Below are 25,528 nucleotides of genomic sequence, written 5' to 3'. Positions count from 1 at the left end.
TATAATCCAATTATAAACCTGCAGAAAAACCACTCCTCAACACATCAAAAACCGGGGCGGGGACACGGGGGGCAGGAACAGGGCCTCCATCTTTCCCAGTCACTGGGCCACTGCACTGATGTGGTGAGAGGCGGGACAGGGTCAGCACACTGACCACCACAGCCTGTGTTGCTCTGCTGACTTTCCTGGTGGTTTCCCAGAGGTGCTGCTGGGGCTAGGGAGGGCCTGGGGGTCGGCTGCCAGGGACAGCCGGCACCCACTGGGAGGGAAGGAGGGAAGGAGGGAAGGAGGCCTCCGCCATGGCTGCTTACCTCCACCCGCTGCTGGAGGCCTTGGGCCACAGGCTGCCCTTCCCGCAGCCACCCACCCTGCTACACCTCACCGACCACTTCCTGGCGAGCCCGTCAGGACCCGTACAACACCGACGGGCTGAACACTAGCCAGAATAAATGTAAAAGATCGTACTGGATGCAAAATCCTCCAGTGCCCCAGCAGGCCTCAGACTTCAGGTTTACGAAACAACTTCTAAGCAGCTGGTAAAATTGGCCAGGACGAGACAGGCAATCCCAAACATCCACAAACCATAATCTTCCAAAATGCCTGGCTCAGTGAGGGGAACCACAGGGCCATTCGTTCCCGCTCATCATGAGGGGCCTCAGCCTGAACACTCATGCAAGTTCAGGAGACCTTGCTGCCAGAGTCACCTACACCTTAGGAGACTTTGTGGGTCACACCAGGAGAATGGGAAGCCTGAGGCAATATGACTCCACAAATGTCTAATGTTTCCAGATAACACAGACCAGATAAAGCAGTATTAAAAGCAGACGGGTACTACACTACAATTCGTTTTGTCAATCAAAATACATACACAACTCCGCACAGACAGTGCGTTTAATCAGCACACGCCTCACCTCCGAGAACATGTTCTCAAACAGATGTTGTCACCCCAGGACCTGCAGGATCTCCACTAAGTATAGAAACGTAAATATTTCAAGTAAAATACATATATTTATTTCAATGTACAGTGAGGAAAAACATTTAGTACCATTTATTCCATAAATAACTACAATTTCTAAAACTCTTGCTTTATCTTATATACTACAGCAAGTCTTTCAGAGGAAGGATGTATTTGGATGATTTCTAAGACTGATTTTTATTTGGCCCAATCATTGTAGTACTACATTACCTCAAATGAGAGTTATAAACACTTCCAGCATTAATGACACAGCTTTTTGGAAATACTTAAAGGCTACTACAAAGACCACACACAATTTGAAGTTTTGTTTTTTTTAAAAAAAAAAAAAAAATCTAGCAGAAGACACTTTCTAAGTCAGTTTAGTGAAGAAGCATCACCTCTTGCTGGCTTTGAGTATGCTACCTACCACTTCCATTGGGTACCTCTCTGTTTCCACATGGGAAAGGACAGCAAATAATTTTGTTTTTCCTCAGGCCTCTCATATTCTCCCCAATATGTTGCCTCTTTTCAAAGCTGAAAATTCCTTCTTTTTCTATTCAGCTGTTCCTTACTGTTTCATACCTTTGAAAACCTCTACTGCCCTTCTCTGGACCTTTCTCTTTGTATTACATCCTTTTTAAAACAGGAGACCACAACTACATAATGCAGGAGCCCTGTGGCTTATGCAGTAGACTGCAATGGCATAATAAGCCACAATGCATAATAGCATAATGAATGTTTTGGGCACAAAACAAGACTCTGCAAATGCACTTTGTAAAAACCCTTGGGTGCTACATCCTCCATAGATGTCTAGGGAACGCATTACTGTTCTGAAGAATCTGGCCCAGATGATGATGAGATATTGACGCAGATGAAACAGTGGTTTGATCCACAACTGCAATTCCTGTGATAAACAGGACACAATAAAAGTTCTCAACTTCCAAAACCTCTCTGAGGGAAAAGTCAGTTAAAATATAACTCTAAAAAATGTAGAGACTAACGTCTTTGTACCCGCAACTGTGTTCCACACAGAATCACTCTGAAATCCAGCCAGTGTTAGGCAAAATGCACTCCATTTCTTCAGTGACATGTAACCTTCCTAATTAAGGAATTCAAAGTGAATATTGATCTAATGCAAGAATTGATAAGTTTTACAACAAATTCTACCCTCAGCAACATGAATTTACAACATCAACTTAAAATCAGGTGACTCCTTATGAAACTGCAGTAGGTTTCCTTCCTTAAGGAGGCTCACAAACTATTAAAGGTAAACCTGACAAAATGTTTCAGCTGTACATCATCATAGGTCCTTGCTGTCTAAAAGGCTACATTCACTCACTCCAGCTGTCTGCCAAAATCAAATACACTGAAGGCAGCCCAAATTTGTGTGGGAGATGCATCAAAATCACAAACAACTACTTCCACTGGTATGAATTAACACCTGTGATCATCTCAGCAGAGGCAAATGAGTGAATGCTCATGAAAATTCAACTGTCACCTCTATATGTAGCCCATTTGATATCACGGCTGAATCATATTGATGCCTTGCCTCAAGTAACCTTTGGAGTACACTGATGAATGGTCCAAAACTTTATTTCAAAGGATGTCAAGTTGGCATCTCAAAGTAAAACATAACCATGAACATGGCCTTATGAGAAGGAAGGATATTTATGCAAATAAGAAAAAAAAATTACAATTAAAATCCTAGAGCACAAGTCAGTATTTACTAGATAGGCTAAAACAATCAAATGGCAAATAAACTGAATACTGTGAAAGCTCTGCAGCAGAGTATAATTTAGAATTATCTGGACTCTCAGTCTGCTGAGCAATTTGCTACAGTACAATCAGGGTTTTAAATAGAGTACATGGGCGCCAGTGAGAAGTCTGCATTACTGAACCATACTATGTGCTGAGTCTTAAGATACTAATATCACATTTTTCTCCAATTCAATTAAGAAAATTATTCTTAAGTTACCATAATATAGATGGCTGTTTCAAACAGCTCATTATAACCAAAATGAAGGCAAGTTCAATAAAGAACCCAACATAATTGTTAAAAGATCTGATCCTCAGTCTTCAGCAGGTAAAGTCCATGGGACCACACATACAAGACCACACATGGACGTTGCCTTTTCAACAAGACAGCAGCATGGAGCCCAAGATGCAGAGCAAGCTTAACACCTCCACGCAGCCTCCAGTGCGCTGTCTCAGCCCCCATAATAATTAAATCCTTCAGCAGCACAAAAGGCAACCGGCATACTGGCAAAAAAGCTTTATTGTTCCTGCAATACAGATTACAAAATTAAGGGGTGCTGATGACCCCCAGGAGTATCTGTTCAAAGCAGGGGGCAGAACAAGATGTCATGCACGAGTGCGCTCCACTTAAATAACCACCCCGGGGACTCTACCACCAATACCTTGTCAGGTACAACTAGCTTGCCACCAGATATTTTCACTCTCTCACTACGCAGTCACCTTGGGAAAAGAACTACAGAATATTCTACCAAAATAATAATTCCGATTATAAAAGTACAATGTGCTTTGAGTTCTGCCACATTATTCCAAGTGTCCATAGATGAACTGTGTTAAGAATCATTTTAAAGTAGTTTAAAGAACACATCCCAGACTTTAAGCTACTGACTTCCAGCTGAATGACTTCAGAACACCACTGCATTTATATTGGTGACCTCATGAAAAGCAAATTTCCTGAACCACTGTTAAACACACCTGTAAAAGGTATTCCCCATCCCTGAAAGAAAGGCTGTGTAAATGGTTACCATAAGTTTCATGCTCACATTTTCATCTCTCAAATTTACAAATAATATACACATCAGTGCCAGAAACGTTCTACCATAGAGCAGACCCGAGTCCCACTAACCGTAGGAAGTCATCGCACAGTGCTCTGCTGGTCTTCTGAACTTAGTGAAGAGGACTGGATCCTGCCTATTCTATTCATAGAACTAATCCTATCAAAATCAGAAGGTGCTCATATACATTAAACAAATTAATTAAAAATTCACTATTTTAGCAACAGTATATGCTAGCAAGACACAGAATTTAACTTGGTTTTATAAATACTAAATTTAAGATGATAGGGATGTATCATCAACAAAATTAAGTTTAAAAAGGCACACCAAAATCATAGCAAGATATTGGCTATTTGCACAAATCTACACAAAAATCAACAGTCATACTTGTCATGGCTAAAAAAATTTCTGCATGAGCAGTAACCTATTACCAGTTTTGGCACTGATGCATACATAAAGGAAAACAGCAATATAATGTAGGGACAGTGAAAGCATCTGCCTGCAAGCTGTAGGCAAATATTTTTTTAAACCTATTACACAAAAGAGCACATACAAAAGCAATACAAACAGCTGCTGTAACATACTTTCAGAGCTCTCAACAGGCATGAGCTTACTAAATTGCCTAACAGAACATCACTTCAATACAAATGATTCCTTAGGTGTTTTTTTAAATAACATATTGAATGCAAACATTGGAGCTAAGCTGTAAGAACATCTAGGAAGCCTAGATTTTGTCTAGGAAGCCTAGTTTTACATCTGATTTTGTTTAGTATTATTTTGTTCTACAGACTATTCAGCTGAATACAATGAAATCTAAATAAAATACAATATGATCCTGGACCAGTTACTATCATCTAAGAGGCATAATAGCTTGGTGAGAAAACAAAGCAAGTGGAGATTAGAAAGAATAACAAAATCAATACATATGTAACTTGGAATTTATAATGACAACAGATCTTCCTCTGCCTCTCTGTGGAAATGGTTCTCAGCACAGGAGAAGTAATAAGAGTGATTTTCAGACAAGTAGACATGATAATACTGCAAGACTGATTCTTGCCTTTAGGTCAGATAGGCAGAACAGCAGCATGGAGTCCCTGTAGCAAAAGACAAACTTGTTCAATTCGCTGAAAGAAGAGAATATAATGTGAACAACTAGACAGAAAAATTATTCGGCAACATCCTTTTGAATGGATCAGAATAAGTGAGGTTATATGAAACAAGGGCAGGAGAGTAAATAGGCAAAGCAATTAAAATAAACCCCTTGCAACTAGTTTTGCGGCTATATTATTCAGGAAATTTGTATTAAGATCCTGCTTGCTTTTTTCAGAAACTGGCATTTCTCCATTTCTGACAATAATATGCTACTTCTCAATATGTGTTTTTTAAGAGAGAACATAAGTCAGCATACAGCAGTGATCTGAAGTATACAGCCTAATTATTTCACTTTTACACTGCTCCTTCATTTCTAAATGAAACCACAAGAGCAGCTACATGGGTATTTTCTATAGCAAGGACTGGAAACTCACAAGTTTGTGACTCATTGTTCCCCGGCTGAGAACGGCTGTCCCCCACACAACTGACCAAACTGATCCTCTGAATGTGACTCACAGGTCTACCAAAACCTGTGTCGAGATCCGCTTCCAGCCAGAGTCCACCACCCCATTGAGAGGCGAGCATCTCCATACGTACTCTTAAACTTTCCCACAGCCGCTCTGTTCAACCCTTCCCACCTGCTTCAAAAGTCTCCTCAGGGCAGAGGAAGGCAGCAGTCTAACTTGCAGAGACATAAGTTACCGAAATGTCTGCTAAAGCCTGTTAGATGTATACACTGCCAGCAATAAGCAATGCCAACTAAGGTTCGTAGAAGTCTGTTCTCTGCAATTCACAGAGAAAATTACTCTGTAAGAATGGCAGGGGGACTAATAAACTGTCCACCTTCTAGATTATTTTTTACTTTGTCCACTTATTACAGCAAAACCCCAGTTAAGAGATGCAACTTCTCTACATAGAATTCATTTTTTAAGTAAAAAAAAAAAAAGCAAAAATTTCAATTGGATATCGGGGTAATATTCATCAGTCTATGTAAGCAATAAATGATGAATGTAACAATAGATTATTGTACTTCATTTTTGTAAATCACTAGATTTACCCAGCAGGAAATAGTTTCAACCTCAACAGATTTTAAACTTTTAAAACCTCTGAGATATGCTCAAAGCACATTTTGGGGGGAGATCAATTAGCATGACTGCTACTGAAAAGTAGACTGAAAATAATAGATTTGAGGTCAATCCTGCCATGTCATCAGAGAGCTAGAGCAGAAAATAAGTCTTAGATCCTCTGGTTCAAATTAAACTCTCTGTTTAACACCAGTATCCCTTGCCACTGAATGATATGTCTGACTTTTTTTTTTTTTGACAGCTGCAGAGAACTAGTATAAACAAATTGTCCTACCTCCACTTATGTCAAAGCAAGTCAAGTTACTGCCCAGTCTGTCTGTTACACGTGGTAATTTCTTGAATGCAACAGAGGACACTGAACATGCATAGGAAAACCAAGGACCTCCTAACACAACAACATGGAAATCACGTTTTTGTCAGCCGCTACTGTTTTGAAAATTTAAAGTTTGATGATTAAAAAAAAAATCACATCCATTTCAAAGCCAGCTTGAAAAAAATAATTAAACATCTGCCATTCATTTATTTGTTCCTTCTAATTCTTGGAAGACATCTACCTCCAAAGGAGGTTTTAATTATCCTAAAGCAACCAACAATGTGTTATCATTAATGCCAGGGGAGCAGACATAACCAAAATAATTTTTCTAATGTTGACAGAAAACCCCACAAAGTATTTGGTCACCAAGCATCCTTCCAGCCACTCGAGAGCTCTAGCTTACTTTCCCCTTAGGACATTAATAGATTTTCAATCAATAATATTTTTTTTAAAAAAAAAAAAAAAAAGAAAAAAATCTCAGTCACAAACTAGAGTACAGCATTACTTCCCAAACTGCAGAAATACCTTCACAATGTCATAGCCCAGACCTAACACGTTTTTTTACAGGAAAAGGGAACCCTACTGAAAATGATAAAACTCCACAGAAGCAAGCATCAGGAATTCAGTGGAACAGGCCAAAGGTGTAGGTGATAAAGGAGAGGCAGCATCCCCATAAGAGAAAGAAAACAGCACAGTCACTCCTGTCCTGCACAGACAGAGACTTATAAAACTAAGCACATCAATAAGTGAATACGGAGACATAAAAACAGTTGGAAAAGAATATGACTAAATTAAAGAGTACAACAAATTTTTAAAGGAATTTCCCTGATTAAAAATCACTCTCACAACTACAGAAAGTGAATAAAGTTGAAGGAAGCATAAAAGAGTGGGCCAGACCTTACAATGGAAAACTTTAATGATGGAAAGCATTGATGCAACTAGAAAACTACGCAAAAGCCACCTCCTCCCCAGCAGTATATTTCAGTTCTGAAGGGGCGTGTGAGCAAAGTGATTCTGAAGTTACAAAGGATCCAATACTGAAGTAAAAAAAGAAAAATCACTGACCTGGATTAAGTTCTCATCAGTACCTCATCATGAAACAAATAGTTTAAAGCTGTTCTAGTACTTCAAATGATATGAAACCATAAAATCAGCCAGCATAGTAGGATCAATGTCACAATAATTATTCTTCAAATACATGTTCTCCATTAAACCAGGAACTGCATGACAAAATTTTAATTTAGTCCCATGAGAACCTTTAAAAAAATAACTCCCAAATGGTAATATTGAACTGCCTCACCCTCACAAGGGGAGAAATTATGTGAACAAATGAAGACAAGACGTGCTTGTTTACAAGACAGTTACTAACCATTTATGCCTTGACCCTACTGAGCTTTCAATTACAGCACATCCAGAGACTTCAGTGGAGTAACCAGCTGGGCATCACCTCCTTCTCCACCTGCAATGCCTACGGTTTATATCAGGCCTATAAAGACTGCGTCTGTCCACAGAAAGCAAGCAAGCAAAACTCCAGAAACCTGAAGAAACAAATTGTAGTCTGAATCAAGTAAAAAGGAGTTTCTAAGTAATCTCTGATAAAGTTATTCTTAAATTTCCATCTAACCTGATTTATAGTTGCTGTTAGCTATCAAGGTGATCCCTCAGGGACATCATCGTGTTGCAAATGCTTTTATCTCACAATACAGATACTTAGTTGTAGTGGTTGTTTCACCTTGAGTATAAATAGCCCTCTCACCTCCAGCCTGGGAAGCAGAAATAAAATTATCATGTCCATCAGCCCCTGAAGAGTGAGTGGAGCTCACTAGAAAGAGAAAGAAACCATGGAGATTGATGCCCAGCATGAGGGAGCCGTGGGACGAGCACGCTCGCTAGCAGGGCTGGCTATTTCTGCCTTGCAAGCAATATAGGTAATCAATCTGAAAAGTGGTTAAAAATAAATACCATTCCCATCCCCACCTGCTCCTTCAGGACACAACCCCAGAAAAAGACTGCTCAAGCACTGCCACGGTGGCACAAACCTCCAGAGGAGGGTGGGAAGGGCAAGGGACCAAGTGATGCTGCCTTTGAAAAGAACAAGCTTCCAGCGTCAGTGGCTGATTCACCCTGCAGACTCCCAGCACTAGCTTCCATCCTCATCGCTCCCCGCTAGAGTGGTCTGCCCCAGCACCTATACCAAGCAGCAAAACAATTTTGAGGACACTCTCACATATGTTGGAAGCCTCTGACTACAACAGGAAGTAGGCAGAAATTTTTAAAATAATGGGTAAAAGCAGAGCAATCACCATTTGCTGTTCAAGCGCTGTCTGGTCCCTTGAAACCCCTGTGTTCGCTGGTCCCAAAAGCATAATTTCCACTCAAGCCTTCCCACCCAGCCCTCTCACCTACGTGGGAAGCAGCTTCCGGAGGAGACACGCTCTCATCCATGTAGGAAACATATTTCAGAGGATCTGTAGAGGGATGAAGCCAACAGGAACAGTGAAGGCAACAGGGCAGGGAAAACAGCTGAAAGGAAGAAAGAGCATCAGGAAAGAAGTGAAAGAGGAAACAGATGCACTGGAGGGAAAAGAAAATACTAGGGGGAGGGGGAAGGCAAATAGAGAAGGTGAAAGTAATACAGTCCAGATTGAGAGGAGTGAGCACAAGCACAGAACAAGCTGCAGAACTGAGATGAGTCAAAATGACAGAAGTAGAGACAAGAAGGAAAGAAAGAAAGAAAAAAAAACTAAAAAAAAAAAAAAGCCCAGACCTGTCAGAGCAATACCTCTTACTAATCACAGAGCACTCTGGGTTTCTGGGCACAATAGATAAGATCAAGCCACCTGAGTCAAGGTAGAAAAATGTGAGAAACACGGAAAACTGAAAAGAGGTTGTCACTAGCAGAGCTGACAGGAAAATGAAACACCCTACAGAAATCCTAACGTTTCAAAATCTGCTGCTCTTTCCAGTCAAGATGAAAGGCATTACATTGATTAAACTTTAACATGACTTTATTGAAACACTGGATTTTGAGGTCAAACTCTAACGACATTCAGCACAAAACAGGAAAAGCTAAATAGTACTCATTTCTTTTCCAAATTGTTTAAAGAACATCTCCCAAGAATGGCATTCCTGCAAAACCTTTTGAGGACTAACCTTCCTGTAGAACTGCTCCACTACAAATTCTACAAACAATGTTAGATGAAATCACTGTTTCTCACTGGAATGAAAAAGATACATCACTTAGGAGTCTCATTTCCAACCATAAATGGTTTAGCAAAATATATCTGTGGTCCTGCATGCTGAGCCACAAATTTTGAAAACTATTTTTAAGACTTAAGAGAGCCATTCCCCAGTCTGCCCTCCCATAGCATAGAAATGGCAACAGAGTTCTGAGCCAGAAGGATCAAGTTCATAATTAGTATGACAACCACTGTTAGGAGAGCTACACAGAGAAACCCCACCAAAACACCAGTTCTACCCCAAAGAACATCTCAGCCTTTGTTCACTGCTAATTAGAAGCCACATGAATTCATGGCCACCCTTATACTACTGACAGAAAAAGGATCTACTCCTCAGGCCTATTTCTAAGAGAGGTATGTTAAGAGACATTACAAAATACACTCCCTCTTGTTTCAGGAGTTTTTTAATTAGCAGTCATTTTCTTATGTTTCTCTCACTGGCCATGGCAAAGAACTTACAATTTCTTAAAAAAAAAAAAAAACCCTCCAGGAATACTATGTCATTGTAAATGGGAATCCCACACACAACTGCAAGAGATTTTTTTTTATTTCATAATACATATTTTTAACACTAGAGAATAACTCACACTACATTTATTATTGCTAGAGCTTTGTGCTCTTGAAAATAACATGATGCACTATGGGGCTTACAACCTGCAGAAACCTAAATTCTCAGAAAAGAGAATGCAGATAGTTTAAATTAAGCAGATTCCCAGTGGTCCATGAATCTGAGATATTATAGCTGGGAAGACACACAAATTTGACATATGCTCCAGTCTGCTGCTCAGGAGCTTCTCATGAAGAGCAGCCCCCCTGTTCCCAGCACAGCTCAGCCTTTCCTGCATCTGCACCCTCTCCCATCACCATTGTCTGCATTCGCATGCAAATCGCACGGGTCCCAGTCAGCACAGGCTTTCATCTCAGCTAATCAATTTACCAGGGTCTTCCGCAGGAAGGGAAATCTATAGGACTCTGATACAACTATAGAGACACTCCAACAGGATTACTAGAGTCATTTCCATAATGCATCGTAAAACCTGCAACGGCACAGAGACAGTAGCTACAAGCATTTTCTAAGGCACAGTCCTTCTAACTGACACTATTGCTCAAAGGCATCACTGAGTACAACAAACGTGGAGTTAAGCCCCAGCTTTTACAAAGATTGCCATCTGTTCAGCATACTTCATGGTGAAATCAGTGGCCTCAGCACGATCCACAGAGAAGATGCATCACCATATTCAGCGCTGCCAGCCACAACTGCAAACTGAATGAACACAGACCCTGAATAACTTTCTCATGACTACTTGTAGTGATTCACATCCAGGCACAGCGGTGGGTAAATTCACACTGCCGTCTTTGTGATGGATAAAAAGAAAATCTGGACTTAACAAGGACAGGCAGAACTCTCAACAAAATGGCTCGGATCAACCCCATTTAGGACTCCCAGATTCCATAAAACCTCAGTACATTTACACACCTGTTAAAGACCACTTAAGGTTTCAACATATTCTCCACTTCTAAAAATGCTCTAGAAACTCCCTTGAATCAAACAGACCTAAGAAGACACACTTGCATCCCAAATGAGCCCTCAGGGTAAGGCATAAAACCTATTACTTCATACCAAGCATCCCAAAACCTAAGTGAGATCCACAAAAAATAAGAGAAAAGGAAGGAGGGAAATCAAAGATCAGCAGGAATTTTCAACAATATTTAAAAATAAGCAACTGCCAGTTCAGAGAAGTGTGCAATACAACCTGAAATCCTGCATCACTTTGTGCACACACATGGAGGGTAACCACCAAGAGAAAGTGAAATGTTTCCTCACACAACTTGGTGCAATTTAGCAAAACTGGTACTGCTCTGAAATGAAAAACTTGAGCCACAAAGTAACATGAAGAGGTTTTGAAAATATCTGCCTAAATACAAATTAGGTTTTTAAGCTTGGCAGAAATCCCTTTTCAACCAGACCATCAACTGACCATGAGTCCAAAGGCAGCAGCCTGCAAGGGCACTTCAGAGTGTCTCAGTCTTTCTATTTTGAGAGTAAAAGGAGCTACAGGCAATAGCAAGAATTTGAACATTCTCTCTTGGTGTTTCCTACTTTCTACTTATTCTCCCGGAGAAAGAAATTCAAACCTTGATCTAAATCCTACAGAGACAAGTAGGATTAATGAGTGTTTACCCTGAGTTACAGTTCACATTGTAGAACTGTATCATCACCATACCTCCATCCAGAGACACCTAAAATCTGACAGGTACATTAGTGCAGTGAAGGCATGGTCCTCCATCTACATTTAACCATCTCTGCACTGGAATTGGACATATTTACTCATAGATCTTGAGGAATTCAGAGAGAAAAACAAGATGGCCATCATGGCCTTTTACCAGCTGATATAAGGCACCACTGCTACATGGAGTAGTAGTTGGTGGGAATTTGAAGTCAATCACTGGAGCATGTAAGTATAATTTAAATCTTGACTGCCAACATGCAAGCAAAACACAAGAAATTACACAGGCTATGATGATGCTGTCATTATTACACTATTAATTTAGAGTGTGGGCAAGCAAAATAACACAATAATTATTTTTAGCATCAAATTTCCTACACAGTGAAGTGAGGCTGCTTAGACAGTCAAAATTTTCAAGGGCCAAGCTCTAATCATTCTGCTTTAGTTGACTACAATGCTTCTTTCCACGTAGAAACGATGTGAATCTAGGCACAAGCAATGGTACAAAGTAACCTAAATATAGATTATATGGTACGTACCCTTATGTAACTCAGAAACAAATACGTATATTCAATGGTATCAAGGATTAAAGGGCATATCTAAGGATTTTAAAAATACAAATCATCTTGTCCTGCTAAGCTTTACCACTTAAAAATATGCTTTAAAAAATGCTTTATTTTGTTTTGGTTTTTTTTAAGAAAATATTTGATTATAGCAACAATGTCAAATACACATTTTGTTTGCTTCTGCAAGCATACCATATTCATTTAAAATAACTTTCAAGGGATTTTTAGAAGGATAAAGCTAGTGAAAAATAGGTAATGGCAGATAAACTGAACTCCTACTAATGAATTATAAAATAAAATTCTGATTGAAAGTAAAGGCAATTTACAGGCCCAAAATATTTTGGATTGCAACACAAGACAGACTAACTTAATTTTCCCGATTACATTAGTTCATACCTGTAGGTCTGCAAAAGTGTTTTAAATAGTATGAGTGGCTTTTATGCAAATTTCTACGGTACCACTATATTACACCATTTGTGAATAAGGTTTCATGTTCTGAATATACAAAGCATCAAATATCCTATTAATAGTCCTTCCGTGTTTCACGTTGCCAAAACACTCACTATTGTCATTTAATACAGGATGAAAGAAAGGGTCATTGACTGATATTTTTCTAAAATATACGTTCTCACTTGACAATGTGTTGAACTGGAGCCAATAGTATTCACTGAGCTTTCAGGGAACATCATTATCCTAAATATGAAAATTCAAAACCTTACTATAAAGATGTCAGTTCAGATTGCATTTTATATATTGCAAGTCTTAGCAAACAGCTGGTATTTCACAATGCCTGAAGTCTTAAACTTGGCTTGTCAAAGCAAAACAAGAGGAAAGAAAAGATAGCTCTGGATGCTGCTGAGTAAACTGGAAAGCACAGGAAAAAAAATAATAGCCGATTTGACAAAGTACACATCAATTTGTACTTCCCTGTGAAACAATTTTTGAAATACTGAAATGACACAGTGTAAGGTAGTACAAAACATTGCTATGGAGTATTATGGAATAATATAGAAGTACTGCAACACTGTCTTGCAGCAATAGAAAGGAGAATAAAAATCAAAGGGTTTTGATGGGGTTTTTGGTTTGGTTTGGTTTTTTAAAAGAACTACAGCTACAATTTCAGTATTAGAGGTAACAAGTTCAAAAACCGACAGCTCTATATCAAGTAAAACTTAAAGAAGATTAAACTGTCAGTGACCTAATACAACATTTTTCCCTGTACTCAGATACACCCATGCAATGCAGGGCACGAGCCAGGACTTCCCTGCCTGCAACACACATTGACACACTCGGGTCTGGACGCAAGCTCGCCTCTCCCCTGGCACACACCATGCATACAAAGGGGAGCACACACCAGCAGGTTTCCTCTGAAGCCACAAGCACTTGTCCTATTCCCACCTGGGTCAGCTGCTAGTCAGGGAGCCAACATCACTTCAGTAGAAAATGGTCTCTTTCCCCACCTGCCTCTATTTTACCGTTATCAAACTGTGTTCTGACAGTGCTTCCTGCCCGTGCTTCTCACCAGCCTATCTGCTGCTCCCAGTTAACCCTCCTCCCCAACACCCACACCAGTCAAGCCCAGACTCAGCTATGCCAGGACCCGGAGCTGCCAGGTCCCTGCTGTCATGGCCACAACGGACACACCACCACGGTCCCTGCGGGGTCCTCCCCCTCACCCCTTACCCACCAGCAGCTGTCTTGCCTCTCACCTTGCAGCCCTTTCCCTCCTACCCTCTCTATTTCCTTCTTTACACCTACAATTTAATCTTTACACCTACAATTTAATCAACTCTTTTGACCTTCAAAGGAGAGGGGGAAAAGGATGTGGGTGAGAAATCCAAGATCCTCTATCTCACCAGTGCACAAATGGTACCAGCGTACTGTACTAACCCATCTGATGTGCAGTGCTGCAGCCTGGTAAATAACCTCCTGGACCTTACAGTCCTAAGGCAGTAATGTTATAACTGAGAGCAGCATGCCATCATTAAATGATAATGCCATTATCATTAAAGAATAACACAGCATATCCAAGACTGATTTTCTGTATTTACCTTGGGATAAATCTTAAATGATTTTTCCTGTCCTCTCTCAAAATCTGTGTCTTGCTTGCTGACACCCCCTTCAATCCAGCTTCCTAACTTTTCCTGACCATTCTTTCTAGTTTATATTTGTTTCTTTTGATTGTTTCCTCCTGCTGCTTATATATTCTTCTCTCTCCCCTTGAGCCCTTTTGATTTATTTGTTTCTTTTCAGAAGCAGTCCTTCAGCTTGCTGCTATCACAGGTCTCCCACCTTTGTCAGACAAGGCTCAGAAGATAACTTGGCTTCTCCCACACAACACAGCAGCATGCCATTCACAGACATTGATTTAAACTATCCACTGCTGGCACACACTATAGCCTCTGTAAGAAACCAGTATGGATGTTTTTCCTGTTAATGCATTAGACAGCTTCCAGCACACTAAAATTTTGTGCAGGAGGGGACATTTGAGACAATTCCTGGCAAGATGCATATGCTGCATTTAATAACTGTATGATAAGCATAGCTTCTAAAATAAGCTTTACAATACAGTACAACTGCTGTTTTCCCTTCCCCACAACCAAAAAGAATCAATGTGAATCAATTAAAAAAAATCATTACATCAGTTTTCAAATATTATTTTCCTCCATCTTCTTAAGGTAAAAAGAATTACCTAGAAAAACTGGGTCACTACTTTGTCAGCTGCTTTTCTTAGCACAAAGCATAGAGGTCATATTAAGGTTTTGCTTTAAACAAATACATGTTCAAAATATTTTACCAAGTCCAATATGTGTATGTATACATAACATACATATGGATAAATATATCTTTTATGGATAATATACCTTATGGACAGATCTTATGGCCAATACAGCCTTCATTTAGATGAATCATGGAAATAAAGTCACATGCAGTAAAGACGGTGGACTGAAGTATAAGCAAGTAAGCAAAGAGATTGAAAAAATCTGAGAAGTTCAAAAAATATTTTTAAAACAATTACATTGAATATACACAGTCGATTTTACGTAATTCAAAAACATGGGGTTTTTTTTGAATACATCTCTTCTTTCTGTACACTTACAAAAATTGAACCAGTTCCCAAACTCTCGTTCAAGCCCAAAAAGTTTTGCAGTTTCAGAAAAACTGTATTAATCTAAATGTATCTCTGTGGTACTTTCCTAACTCAGTAACACAGCACCTAACATAACAAGCAAACACAGAATAAGAGTTATTTTACACGTCAGTTCTCTCGAAGATCTTTCTGCCCAAGGAAAATAGATTACTGATATCCTATGACTCCTGGGAAGGGCCACAAGCACCACTCCGAATCGCTTTTATTTTCTCATTTAGCTAATCTGGTCCCTCCCAAGATCCCAGATCTAAAGCACAGCTCATGCACAGAGGTCAGCACATCCACTCACATCCCACTCTTTCTCTATTAGATAACACACAAAGTCAAGAGACAATTCCCATTTCCTCCTTTGCAGAGTTACATGGCACATGAAGTTTGATGCCCTGACGTTTGGCACGCTCTCCTAAGCTAAAATTTGAAAAGAAAAAATAAAATCAAGCAGCATGGCTGCGAGGAGGCACGCATGGGGGAAAGCACAGGGGAGCATACCCACCTGTGGGAAGCTCGCAGAGGTGGGACGCACGATCACTGAGTTAGGGGCAGGAGATCATGGTTATCATCTGTGGGGGATGGGGAAGCTCCAAGCCAAGGGTAGGATGAGGGGAAACAGAGAGGTATGTCTCAGCACACCACATCCTGAGGCTACCTGATACCACTGTAACCAAGAAAAATAAACTCCTGCTCAAAAGCTTGATTGCCACACCGAAACATAACGTGGATGACAAAGATAATGAACTTCCTTTGGATGACAGTCACACCAAAAAAAAGTAACTCTCTAAAATTAGAAAACATTTGAACTTTTAATACAAAATGAAGGACATTTTGTGTATTTTTATCAGAATAAAAGGAAATAGTTATTTTTAATATTTAATCTATGTCAACATCCCCTTTAGTAAACTCCCATACCAGTATTGCATTAAGTGCAGTTTTCCTGTTTAGCAATCTCTCACAAGTTAACTGAATGACTTGCAAAAAAAACCATTTCAAAACTAGTTTGCAAAGTATTAAAGATAAAAGACAAGCATTAAACAGATTACATCTTCTGCAAATCCATCGTAATCCATTGGTTTAGATTTTACATTTCTAGTGATAAATTACTTAAATTCTTGTATGATTACGATTAAACATTAGGATTACTACTCTCTGTTATGGATCGCTTCTATTTTTATTATTTTCACCAGCCCACGTTAGCCAAAAGGCGGCATCTGAGGAAAGTGAACTGCTACAGTGAACAGCTCCCATGGAAGATGCAGATGCTGAGCTGCAGTGCTCCATCCTCCACCTCACTGTCAGCAGGCACCGATGCTACACATCAGGGGAAACCCTGCAACAAACTAGCATTCCAGTCACATCTCTGCAATTCATTTAGCACATTGCCTCTTTCAGCTCCATTCCCAGTAGCTGAAGGGTTTAGCACTTCTTACATGGTGCGTGCAATAAGGCGCTTTCACAACACAACTCTCAAGTCTGAATCAGGAAGACTCCCCTACAGTTAAAGGCCAAAAGACACTATTTGATCCATCTTCCAAATTTCCTTTTCTGGTGGCACATGCACTGGTTGAAAATAACAACTAACGTTGCTAGCTCGTGGGAGTTCAAACAGCAAAGTGGTTTTGGGCCTTGACACAAGAGCTCTTATCAGAGTCAACACTCTCCTGTACTGTTCAGTCACAGCAAAAAGAAAACCTGGACGTGAATGTCCCTGAACATGAGAGTTTCCAATCTCATACAGAGCCCAAGTGTAATTTTTCACAGGGGTCTTAGCACTGAGACACTCCAGTTTCTCAGGCAGGAGCTAGGCAGCATTCAGCTGGCAACCCGGAGCGCAAGATTCATTCACACAGCTGTGACACAAGGTGCGTGGCTGGTGGTGGGACAAAGGCATGCAGCTCCCCGTGCTAGCCAGCCCATAAAAGAGAACATACCCACTGCCATTTGGCCAAGCACGTGTTTGTGTTGCAATGCTGAGCATCGCCAGTCTCAGTTTCTATTCCTGCCCCGAGACCCAGCAGCAGTCGGGTGCTTACAAAGCAAAGCAACAGCGCTCCTGTTTGACTGAACAAGGCTCCACCAAAAAGCGGCATCTGAAGCAGCACCACCAGTCACAATCCCTCTACACTTCTGGTGGAGCTTTTAAGGGGTTACCAAGGTCTACAGAGCAAAGCTGATGAGCATCACTGACTTCTGATCTGCCACATTCATTCTGAAAAAATAAATATGTAATGAAATGGAAGAGACTTGACTCTCATGTCAGAGGCCTGACATCTACTCCCTCTGCCTGAGGCACCATCTCTCACTCTCCTGTTCTTTGGCACTGCTGCATTTATAACTAGCCCTCAAGACATAAAAGCTTGGTTCGTAGAGAACAGCCTGACAAATGTCAGCAGCAGTAAGAGACAAAGCTAAAATCACACAGTCTGCCTTCCATGAGGCCCATTCATGAAGCCTTCATCCACCCTTCTCATTCTCTGTTTTTATTGATCAAAAACTGTGAGGTAAGAATCCCCTGAGCCATTCTAAGATCTTGAGGCAGAAAACATCAGATCAGGGAGAACACGAGCTGCAGCTCAGTTCTAAAAGATGACTGATAAGAGCCACATGAGGTTTAAAAGGTTCTGGTAAGGGGTACAGACACAGCAGCAGGTTCAAGTGGACTGCGCAGTCAGTGGCCAAGACATTTTCCATCCCAATGCCAACTCTGCTCTGGCACCCCATGCCTCAGGTGTCTGGAAATCACTACCTCACAAGGAACAGGAGAGTTAGCTAGTGTTTCTACAAGACCCAGAGACCCTATGATGCAGCAAATGTATTGGTTTACTGACAAGCATTATTCTGACAAAACTCACACTTTAGGGCTCAACTCCCCAGAGTCCAAGTAAATATCACCAAATTAATAATCTGCAAGCCTCTGAGACTTCAGCATAAATTACTGCTAAGTGCTTTTTACAGTCTTAGCAACAAACTACAAGCAACTTGCAGAATTTCAACCTACATTTTTAATAACAATTTCTGAAATTTTCACTGAGTGATCCTTTCCAGCAGAAAGCATCTCCTCCAAGAGGCTTTTCATTAAAACCCACAGAACCTCACTAAAACAGCCAAATCCATGTCTCACAGGAAGCAAAGGTAACATTCCCAGTAAATTTAATGCTGCGTAGAGTTATCCATTATAGGTTTTGATCTAGCAACAGTTCCCCCTATTTCAAGGGCGAAATCCGTGTAGGGCAGAAATGCACCACTGGAGAGAGCGGTCTGCAGCACCGTGGAGCGCAGGTTCCTCAGGCATACAGCAGACACACAGACAAGGAGGCAACTGTCATAGCTGTGAAACAATCCCACTAGCTACATTATATATATATATAAAGCTCAAGTTCAAAATATGCATTATAAATAATCCAAGATCTACAATTAAAATCCATAGTTCAAACACACTTAGAAAAATAAATATTCATCTTGACTCCCAAACCTGCTCTAAGAAAGAAGACAGCAGAGCATTTTGATACTTATTTTAGTATACAGAAGGGGACCACCATGATTTTAATTCATCAAAAATAAAATTAAGTAATACTGGTCCAGACAAGTGACATTAATCTCTAATTGAAGTTGATTCAATGAGTTCATTAAAAAAAAAAAAAAAAAACAAGGTCTGTTTCCATACTTTTTATCCATTCTAACCAGGGCAAGAAACAATTTCCAACAGTTCATATGCAAAATATTTATAGTTCTGCAAGCTAAACTGAAAAAGGGTCAGTTTGGAAGCAATCTCTAACTGTAACAAAAATATAAACCAGGGCTCCGGCACAGTTTAAGCAAGCCCTGAAACTCTCACAGAGTTTGAATGGGGCAGAGAGAACTTATCTGGATTTCTTCCATCAGAGGAGCCCACCCTCTGCATCTCTCCATCAGTCATATGAAGTATTGCCCCTGCATACGCAATTCAAGCAGGCACTGGAGCCCTCAAGTACATGGCAATAGCCTTGATACCATTCACATCTAGTACAAGGGTCTGGGAGTTTTCATTCTCACTAGCTGAAATACACTTGATACTTTTTTTTTCCTTTTTGCACTGTGGGCTTACAGAAAAATATTCCCTTGGTAGTAAAACATAGCTGCTAAAAAAAGGAATTAAAAAGAAAGAAAATAACTAGCTTTGTGAGTAAACACGGAAAAAGAACTCTCCTCCCAAAGTATAATTCACTACCACTGCTTTTTGCCAGCATCCTGAACACGAATGGCAATATTTACTCCTATAAATCTAAGTATAACACTGAAGTGTTACAATGTACCGGTTTCTCAATGTTTTAAAACACATGAAAGGCTCAAAGTTCAGTTTCCTTTCAGACAAGATCTGCATGGCTGACACCCTCTCTGCGGAGGCAGAGGTGTACATGAAGCAGTGACAGGAAGTCATGTATATATAGAGCCTCTTCTCGTTGAATTATTAATATAATCTTATCTCGGTATCTGACACCAGCTTTATGAGGCACAGTAACACAACATCACGCCCACCTAAAAGATGCATTTAAATGGAGATGAATTTGGAACTACAATTTATTATTTAACCAATATATCAATTTAAAAAGCTAAATATAAAAAAGGGTCTGAAGAAAAAAAAAATATACTAAACCACATGCAACCAACTATCAAGAACAGTTTCTCATTACTAATCACTAACATCCAACGTCACAGGTGGCAAGAGCCGATGCACAGGCCCGCTGACAAGTGCCACCGCCGCTCCCCTCGCCCACCTCCCTGCGGGACCCCGCTCCCCTCCAGCCCCTCGCCCGTGGCCGGCCGCCCTCCCTCGGCCGCGCCGTCCTGCCCTCCCGGTTCCAGCAACACCGGGCCCGCTCCTTCCCTCCGTCCTCGCTTCCCCAGCCGCCGGTCCCTTCGCTCTCCTCCCCCTCAGGTTCCTAGGTAAATCCAGAAAAACTAGAAGCAAGAGGTCAATTTGTATCGTAAACTGCTCGCATTAAATATCAACGTACATAGAAGCGTCAAACTGCTGGCTCCGGGACTGCTGCGGAGAACTTCTCCTCAGCACGGCCGCCCCGATGGGACGGGCCCGTGTCGCTCCCGGCGGGGGGCTCCGCAGGCTCCCCCAAACCGCCTCCCGCTGCAGGCAACGAGCCCTCGCGGAGGCTTTGGGAGCCGCCAGCCCGCAGCTTCGGTCGCGCCCTCTCCCACAGCCGGGAAGCGCCGAGCCCGCGGCCGCACCGCGCAGGGAAGGAGCCCGGCGGGGGTGCCCGGGTCAGAGCCGGCGCGGCCCCAGCTCGGGCTCACCGCCCTGCAGGAGCTGGCCCACCCTCCGCAGCGGCGGCGGGGACCTGCGCCGGGCGCGGAGGCTCCGGGCTGGAGAGAGGCAGCAGCCGCCGGTGCATCCAGCTCCCCGTACCCCGCGGCTCCCCCTCCGCGCCGCCGGGAGCCTCAGACAAAGCACGCGGAGACCCCACGCGCGGAGCGGCGCGGACACAGGCGCGGGGGCAGAGAGAGCGGCGGCTGCACGGTCGCACCTGGGACATCTGCGGGCGCAGGTTGATCTCCTTGAGGTTGATGGAGTGGCTGCGCAGGTTGTTGAGGAGCTGGCAGAGCAGGACGCCGTCGCGCAGCGTCTGCGCCAGGTCGAAGACCTGGGCCGTGTCCCAGGTCACCCGGTGGTTGGGCGGCAGCACCTTGCAGCTGATCAGCCACTGCCCGCACTGCTTCCAGGGCTCCATCCCTGCCACCGCGCCACGATGCTGCGGCCGCGGCAGCCTCGCTGCACCCTCCCGCCGCCGCCGGCCCGTCCCGCGCCGCCCCCGGGCCCGCCCCGCCCCGGGAGGCGGGTCCGGCGCGTCCCGCCCGGCCGCGCTCAGCGCCTGACGGCGGCGCCTGCGAAGGGGCCCGCGGCGGGCACCCGTCCCGCGCCTCCCGGGGAGCCGGAGGCGGCCTCGCCTGAGGGCGGGCGCGGGGTACAGCCCCGCCGCCCTCCAGCCCTCCCCGGCAGCTCTGGGAGGCCGCTCCGCGAAGGGGCTCTTCAGGGTGCCCTCGCAGCGCACCTGCGGTGGCATTAGCAGAGCACCTGAGGTAGACAAGAGGCAGCTGTAACAGGCTTGTCCATAAAATGGCAGACTTATGTTCTGGTTTGTTTTCAGTCTTTTACCCGTTCACTAAGAAAACCGCTAAACGCTCAGAGGAGGTCAGAGCAGCAAGCTGTCAGGCATGATGAAAGAGGTCTCTCCCAACTCTTTCTAGCAATGACAAAGAACATACGCTGGCATAGCATTGTTTTCCCTCAGTTCTCCCCTAAAGTATTGCACTAACTGACTGGAATTTTATTTGCACTTTAATTAAGTTTGAACAAAAAAATAACGTAATACCTTCCAACAAGCATTCAGGCAACTTCAAATAAAAAAATATTCAAATCATTTTAAGTTAAAGGTGACAAACTCCAATAGTAACAGGCAATACAAACACCAGAGATGACAACCATCCTCTGCATCTACATCTCAAAAGCCATTATTTCCTTTGGATTTCTAAAGCAGTGCTGGAAACTTACTTTCTCAAAAAAAAAAAAAAAGTCACTTAAAAGGATAGAAAAACTCTCCTCTATTAAAATACTCATAAAAAACCACCACAGACAACACTTTTAAAGTACTATTAATGTCTATTTTATGGGGAAAAAACCCACAGCACAGGATGAGAAAGCCTTCTAACAGCAAAACACTAACGATTATTCAAGATGGTCCACAACTATCCCTAGTTTTCACATCTCCTGTTAAAAGCCTAACACTTTCTGAGCTCAGAATAATTCCACAAATGCTTTTAATAATTTCTGAAAGAATTAATACAGAACATTTGGGAATTTATTTAAAAACATGCAAGTGATTTGCACATTTCAGTAAGCTTAAAATGCTGCTTCATTTTTTTTTTAATAGTTATTTACCTGCTATCCCAGGTATTTTCCTGAGCAGAAATTTGTATTAACTTTGGATCACAAGTGCAGGGCTGCAGAACGTGCCACAGGACAGGTCACCATGTCACACTGCATTCACCCAAGAAAAAGAAAAATGGCCCTTACAAAATAAGTAGGATCCAGCTCCATCACCTGTAACACCTGTGCCAGCACCCAGCAGATGATGGGATATAGGTGTGAGGTACTGCCTAATTAGAAAGCACTAGTGTTGCTCAAAGTCACCTGGGAACAGCATTTGGTTCCACTCCTAAAGATGCACAAAGTTGCAAGCACCCAGCTTGCTTTTCAGCCCTCTGCTTGTGTTAGCTGGGCTCGCAAATTAAAGAGGCTTCAAGCTTTAACTGAGCACTGAGGGAGCTCAGGAAGCTTCTCTTGCAGGCCCTGCTGTCAGAGCAGAAACATTTTTAACAGAATATAAACTCCAATTAACAGCAAGTGGTTTTGCATGAATAAAAGAGGGTCCTCATTTCAAAGGTAACCGGTAACAGGTGCCTCTGCCTACTCAGGGCAACACTTCGATTGTTTTATGTCTGAGCAGCTGGAGGAGAGAGAAGCTTGCAATATAAACATGCTATCAAAGTATCAGACTGCCTACAACCAGGCAGAATTACAGAGAATTTGATTCCTAATTTAAATCAACAGCCTGCACTATGATCGTTTGGATATCATCATCCATCAAAGTGAACATCAGAGGAGTTTGATCAAGAATACAATAAAACACTATCACAGTAACATATTTATCTGTGAGAAGTTAAACATGAAGTGATAAGCAAGTAAGAATTTGGTCATGCCTACAAGCTATCCTCTCTCAGACTGACAACAGCCATAACACTGAAGCAAGTGCAAAGGGCAGAAAAAAAAATAGATAAATGAAACAGAAAAACATCTGCATTATGTTATCCACATCCTCACTTCAGCTGCCTCCAGCCAGGATCAGTGGTACAGCACCCTGAAGGTAACATAAACTGTTGGGATGCCTTTGCAGAGATAGAGAAAAAATGAGCACAGTTCTGATTCATACACAGCAAAAAAAAGCACTTTCGTCTAGTTGCTCAAAGGCATCTAATCTTTTTACATGGTGTAATAGGCGCGATCCAACAGTCCTTAATCCGAACCTTACATCCAAAGAATATGTATGCTTTAAAGGTGGTGATTGGAATTTTAAATATCTTTAAAACCTACACTGCAGTTTTAAATGGTTTATAAGTCATAGGTTGTTATACTGCAATATAAGAACTAAATTTCATTCAAAATATGTGGGTTTGTTCCTCTACTGTATTTCTTGCAGTACTCTTCACAACCTTTTTCAGCTTCCTACATTGTCCACAGTCATTTATTGGAAAGGGTTCAATTTTTCTCTTAATCCTAAATTTATTTGTGTTCAAGAGCTACTTTTACATTGACTTATTTTTTGCTGTTACTAGATACAAAAAACAGAAAACCCTATAGCTCAAATATCAAGTACTTTAAATGAACCAGCTGCTGAAGACATACTAGAAGATTGAGCTATTTCCACCCTATTCTCCTCACACTCCAAAAATTGCTTATAGATCTGTCTGGTTGGAGGATCCCCTGGATTCAAAGAGGGGATGATTTAAAAGTCACTGCAGTCCATCTCCTCCAGTTTCAGTAGCACAGGCTGACATTCATGAACCTGACAGCTAGATCTCAGTTTAGATTGCTCAAAAGGTTCGATATACGTCACATACTTTTTTTTCTTAATGCATCATAAAGCCATTCACTGAAGCAGTTTTATCTTCAGATTTTTATAAAGAAACCAGTAAAATTTCAGACATCCATTGCCACTTTCAAAATACTGCAAAGCAGCAATATAAACACACACAAAAAAAGAAATCTCTATTAAAAGAACAGCAAGCCTGAAGGAGAATCGTACACCAAAAGGCACCCAAAAATAGCTTTTGCATTGTTTGTCTCTCCTTCCAGGAAACAAATGCCTCCTTGCTGCAGCCATCATCATAAATTTATTTTCTTTACTCTTACTCTGTGCTGCATCCTATGAAGGTGGCAACTTTCCAACTCTTGTTGCTTTATTTCAAAAAAGAAACTCAGTTTGTTTTATAAAGGCACATTTACAAGCTTTCTGAAATAATTATTTCCCACCATCACCACGCTTGCTGTGTTTAAATTACTTACATTGCTCAGGTTGGGCAAAAAATAAATTAATGAAAAAAACTACCACAAATGTACATACATTGCCTGTTTTTCAAGTATTGTTACAGACATAATAGTGCCCATGAGCCCCGGGCACTTTGTACGAGGTGCTGAACAGGGATAACAAAATAGTAGATCTCTTGCCAAAGAGCATTGCTCCTCACTTCCTTTTCCTACTTACTCCCTTATTCATCGATGGGTTCATCAGTTCTGGCACTTAAAAGTTTTCCTGCTTTATGACGATTGCGCTTGAGTGCATTTTTTGAATGTTACCAGGAGAAAGCAGTGCAAGCCCAAGGGAAGAAGTGCCCTCATTCGTGGGTACTAAAGGCCCGCGTGTTGGCTGAGACAGCCCTCAGCTCATACTCAGCATGTCTCAATTAGACCCATTTAATTATACCAGTAAGAAAATTCAGTTACACCCAGTCTGCAAGCGAGGGGGAACATGCTGTCTTGTGTCTCAGCTATTTGTATCTTCCTCCCGGTTGTGATAGCATTGGGCTACCATGGCCCCTGGCCAGAAGCGTCCCTTGAACTTTCTTTTCGGCTGGATGGGAATAATACAGAGGTGGCCGGAGTCCAGCATTTCTTCAGTGGCCTGCTTATCTCGCAGTAAAAGTAAGCGAGGGTAAGATTGCTGACCAGAGAATTCTTCAGTAATTTCTGTCTGCCACCAAAAATGAATATCAACGTGGATCGAGATCTCCCAGATGCATCTGGCTGTATCCTATATTGCTATAGGCTCCGGTTTCAGAATTACTTCGGCAACTTTGCAGCAGAAAGTGAAAAAGCAGTGCTACTTTTAATCGATTGCTTATTATTTGTGTTATTGTGAAAAGTCTTATACTACAAATCAAATAGTCTTTTAAAAAATAATCATTATAAAATAACAATCCCATCTGAATTTCAGCAAAGCATTATATTTTACTTTAAAAAACTATTTCAAGTTTTCATGGAAAGAATCA

General features: G+C 41.7%; 1 protein-coding gene across 1 annotated transcript in view; it reads right to left on the bottom strand.

The window, feature by feature from the left end:
• VAV3 (vav guanine nucleotide exchange factor 3) overlaps positions 1-21,153 on the bottom strand; it is a 170,336-nt gene extending 149,183 nt beyond the window's left edge. Inside the window, exon 1 of the mRNA XM_068406000.1 lies at positions 20,950-21,153. Coding sequence (XP_068262101.1) covers positions 20,950-21,153 — 204 coding nt within the window. The remainder of the gene's footprint in view (positions 1-20,949) is intronic.
• Positions 21,154-25,528: the final 4,375 nt, after the last annotated feature.

This window comes from Nyctibius grandis, chromosome 8, assembly GCF_013368605.1.
Source record: "Nyctibius grandis isolate bNycGra1 chromosome 8, bNycGra1.pri, whole genome shotgun sequence".
NCBI lineage: Eukaryota > Metazoa > Chordata > Aves > Nyctibiiformes > Nyctibiidae > Nyctibius > Nyctibius grandis.
This window is presented reverse-complemented; position numbering and strand designations above follow the sequence as displayed.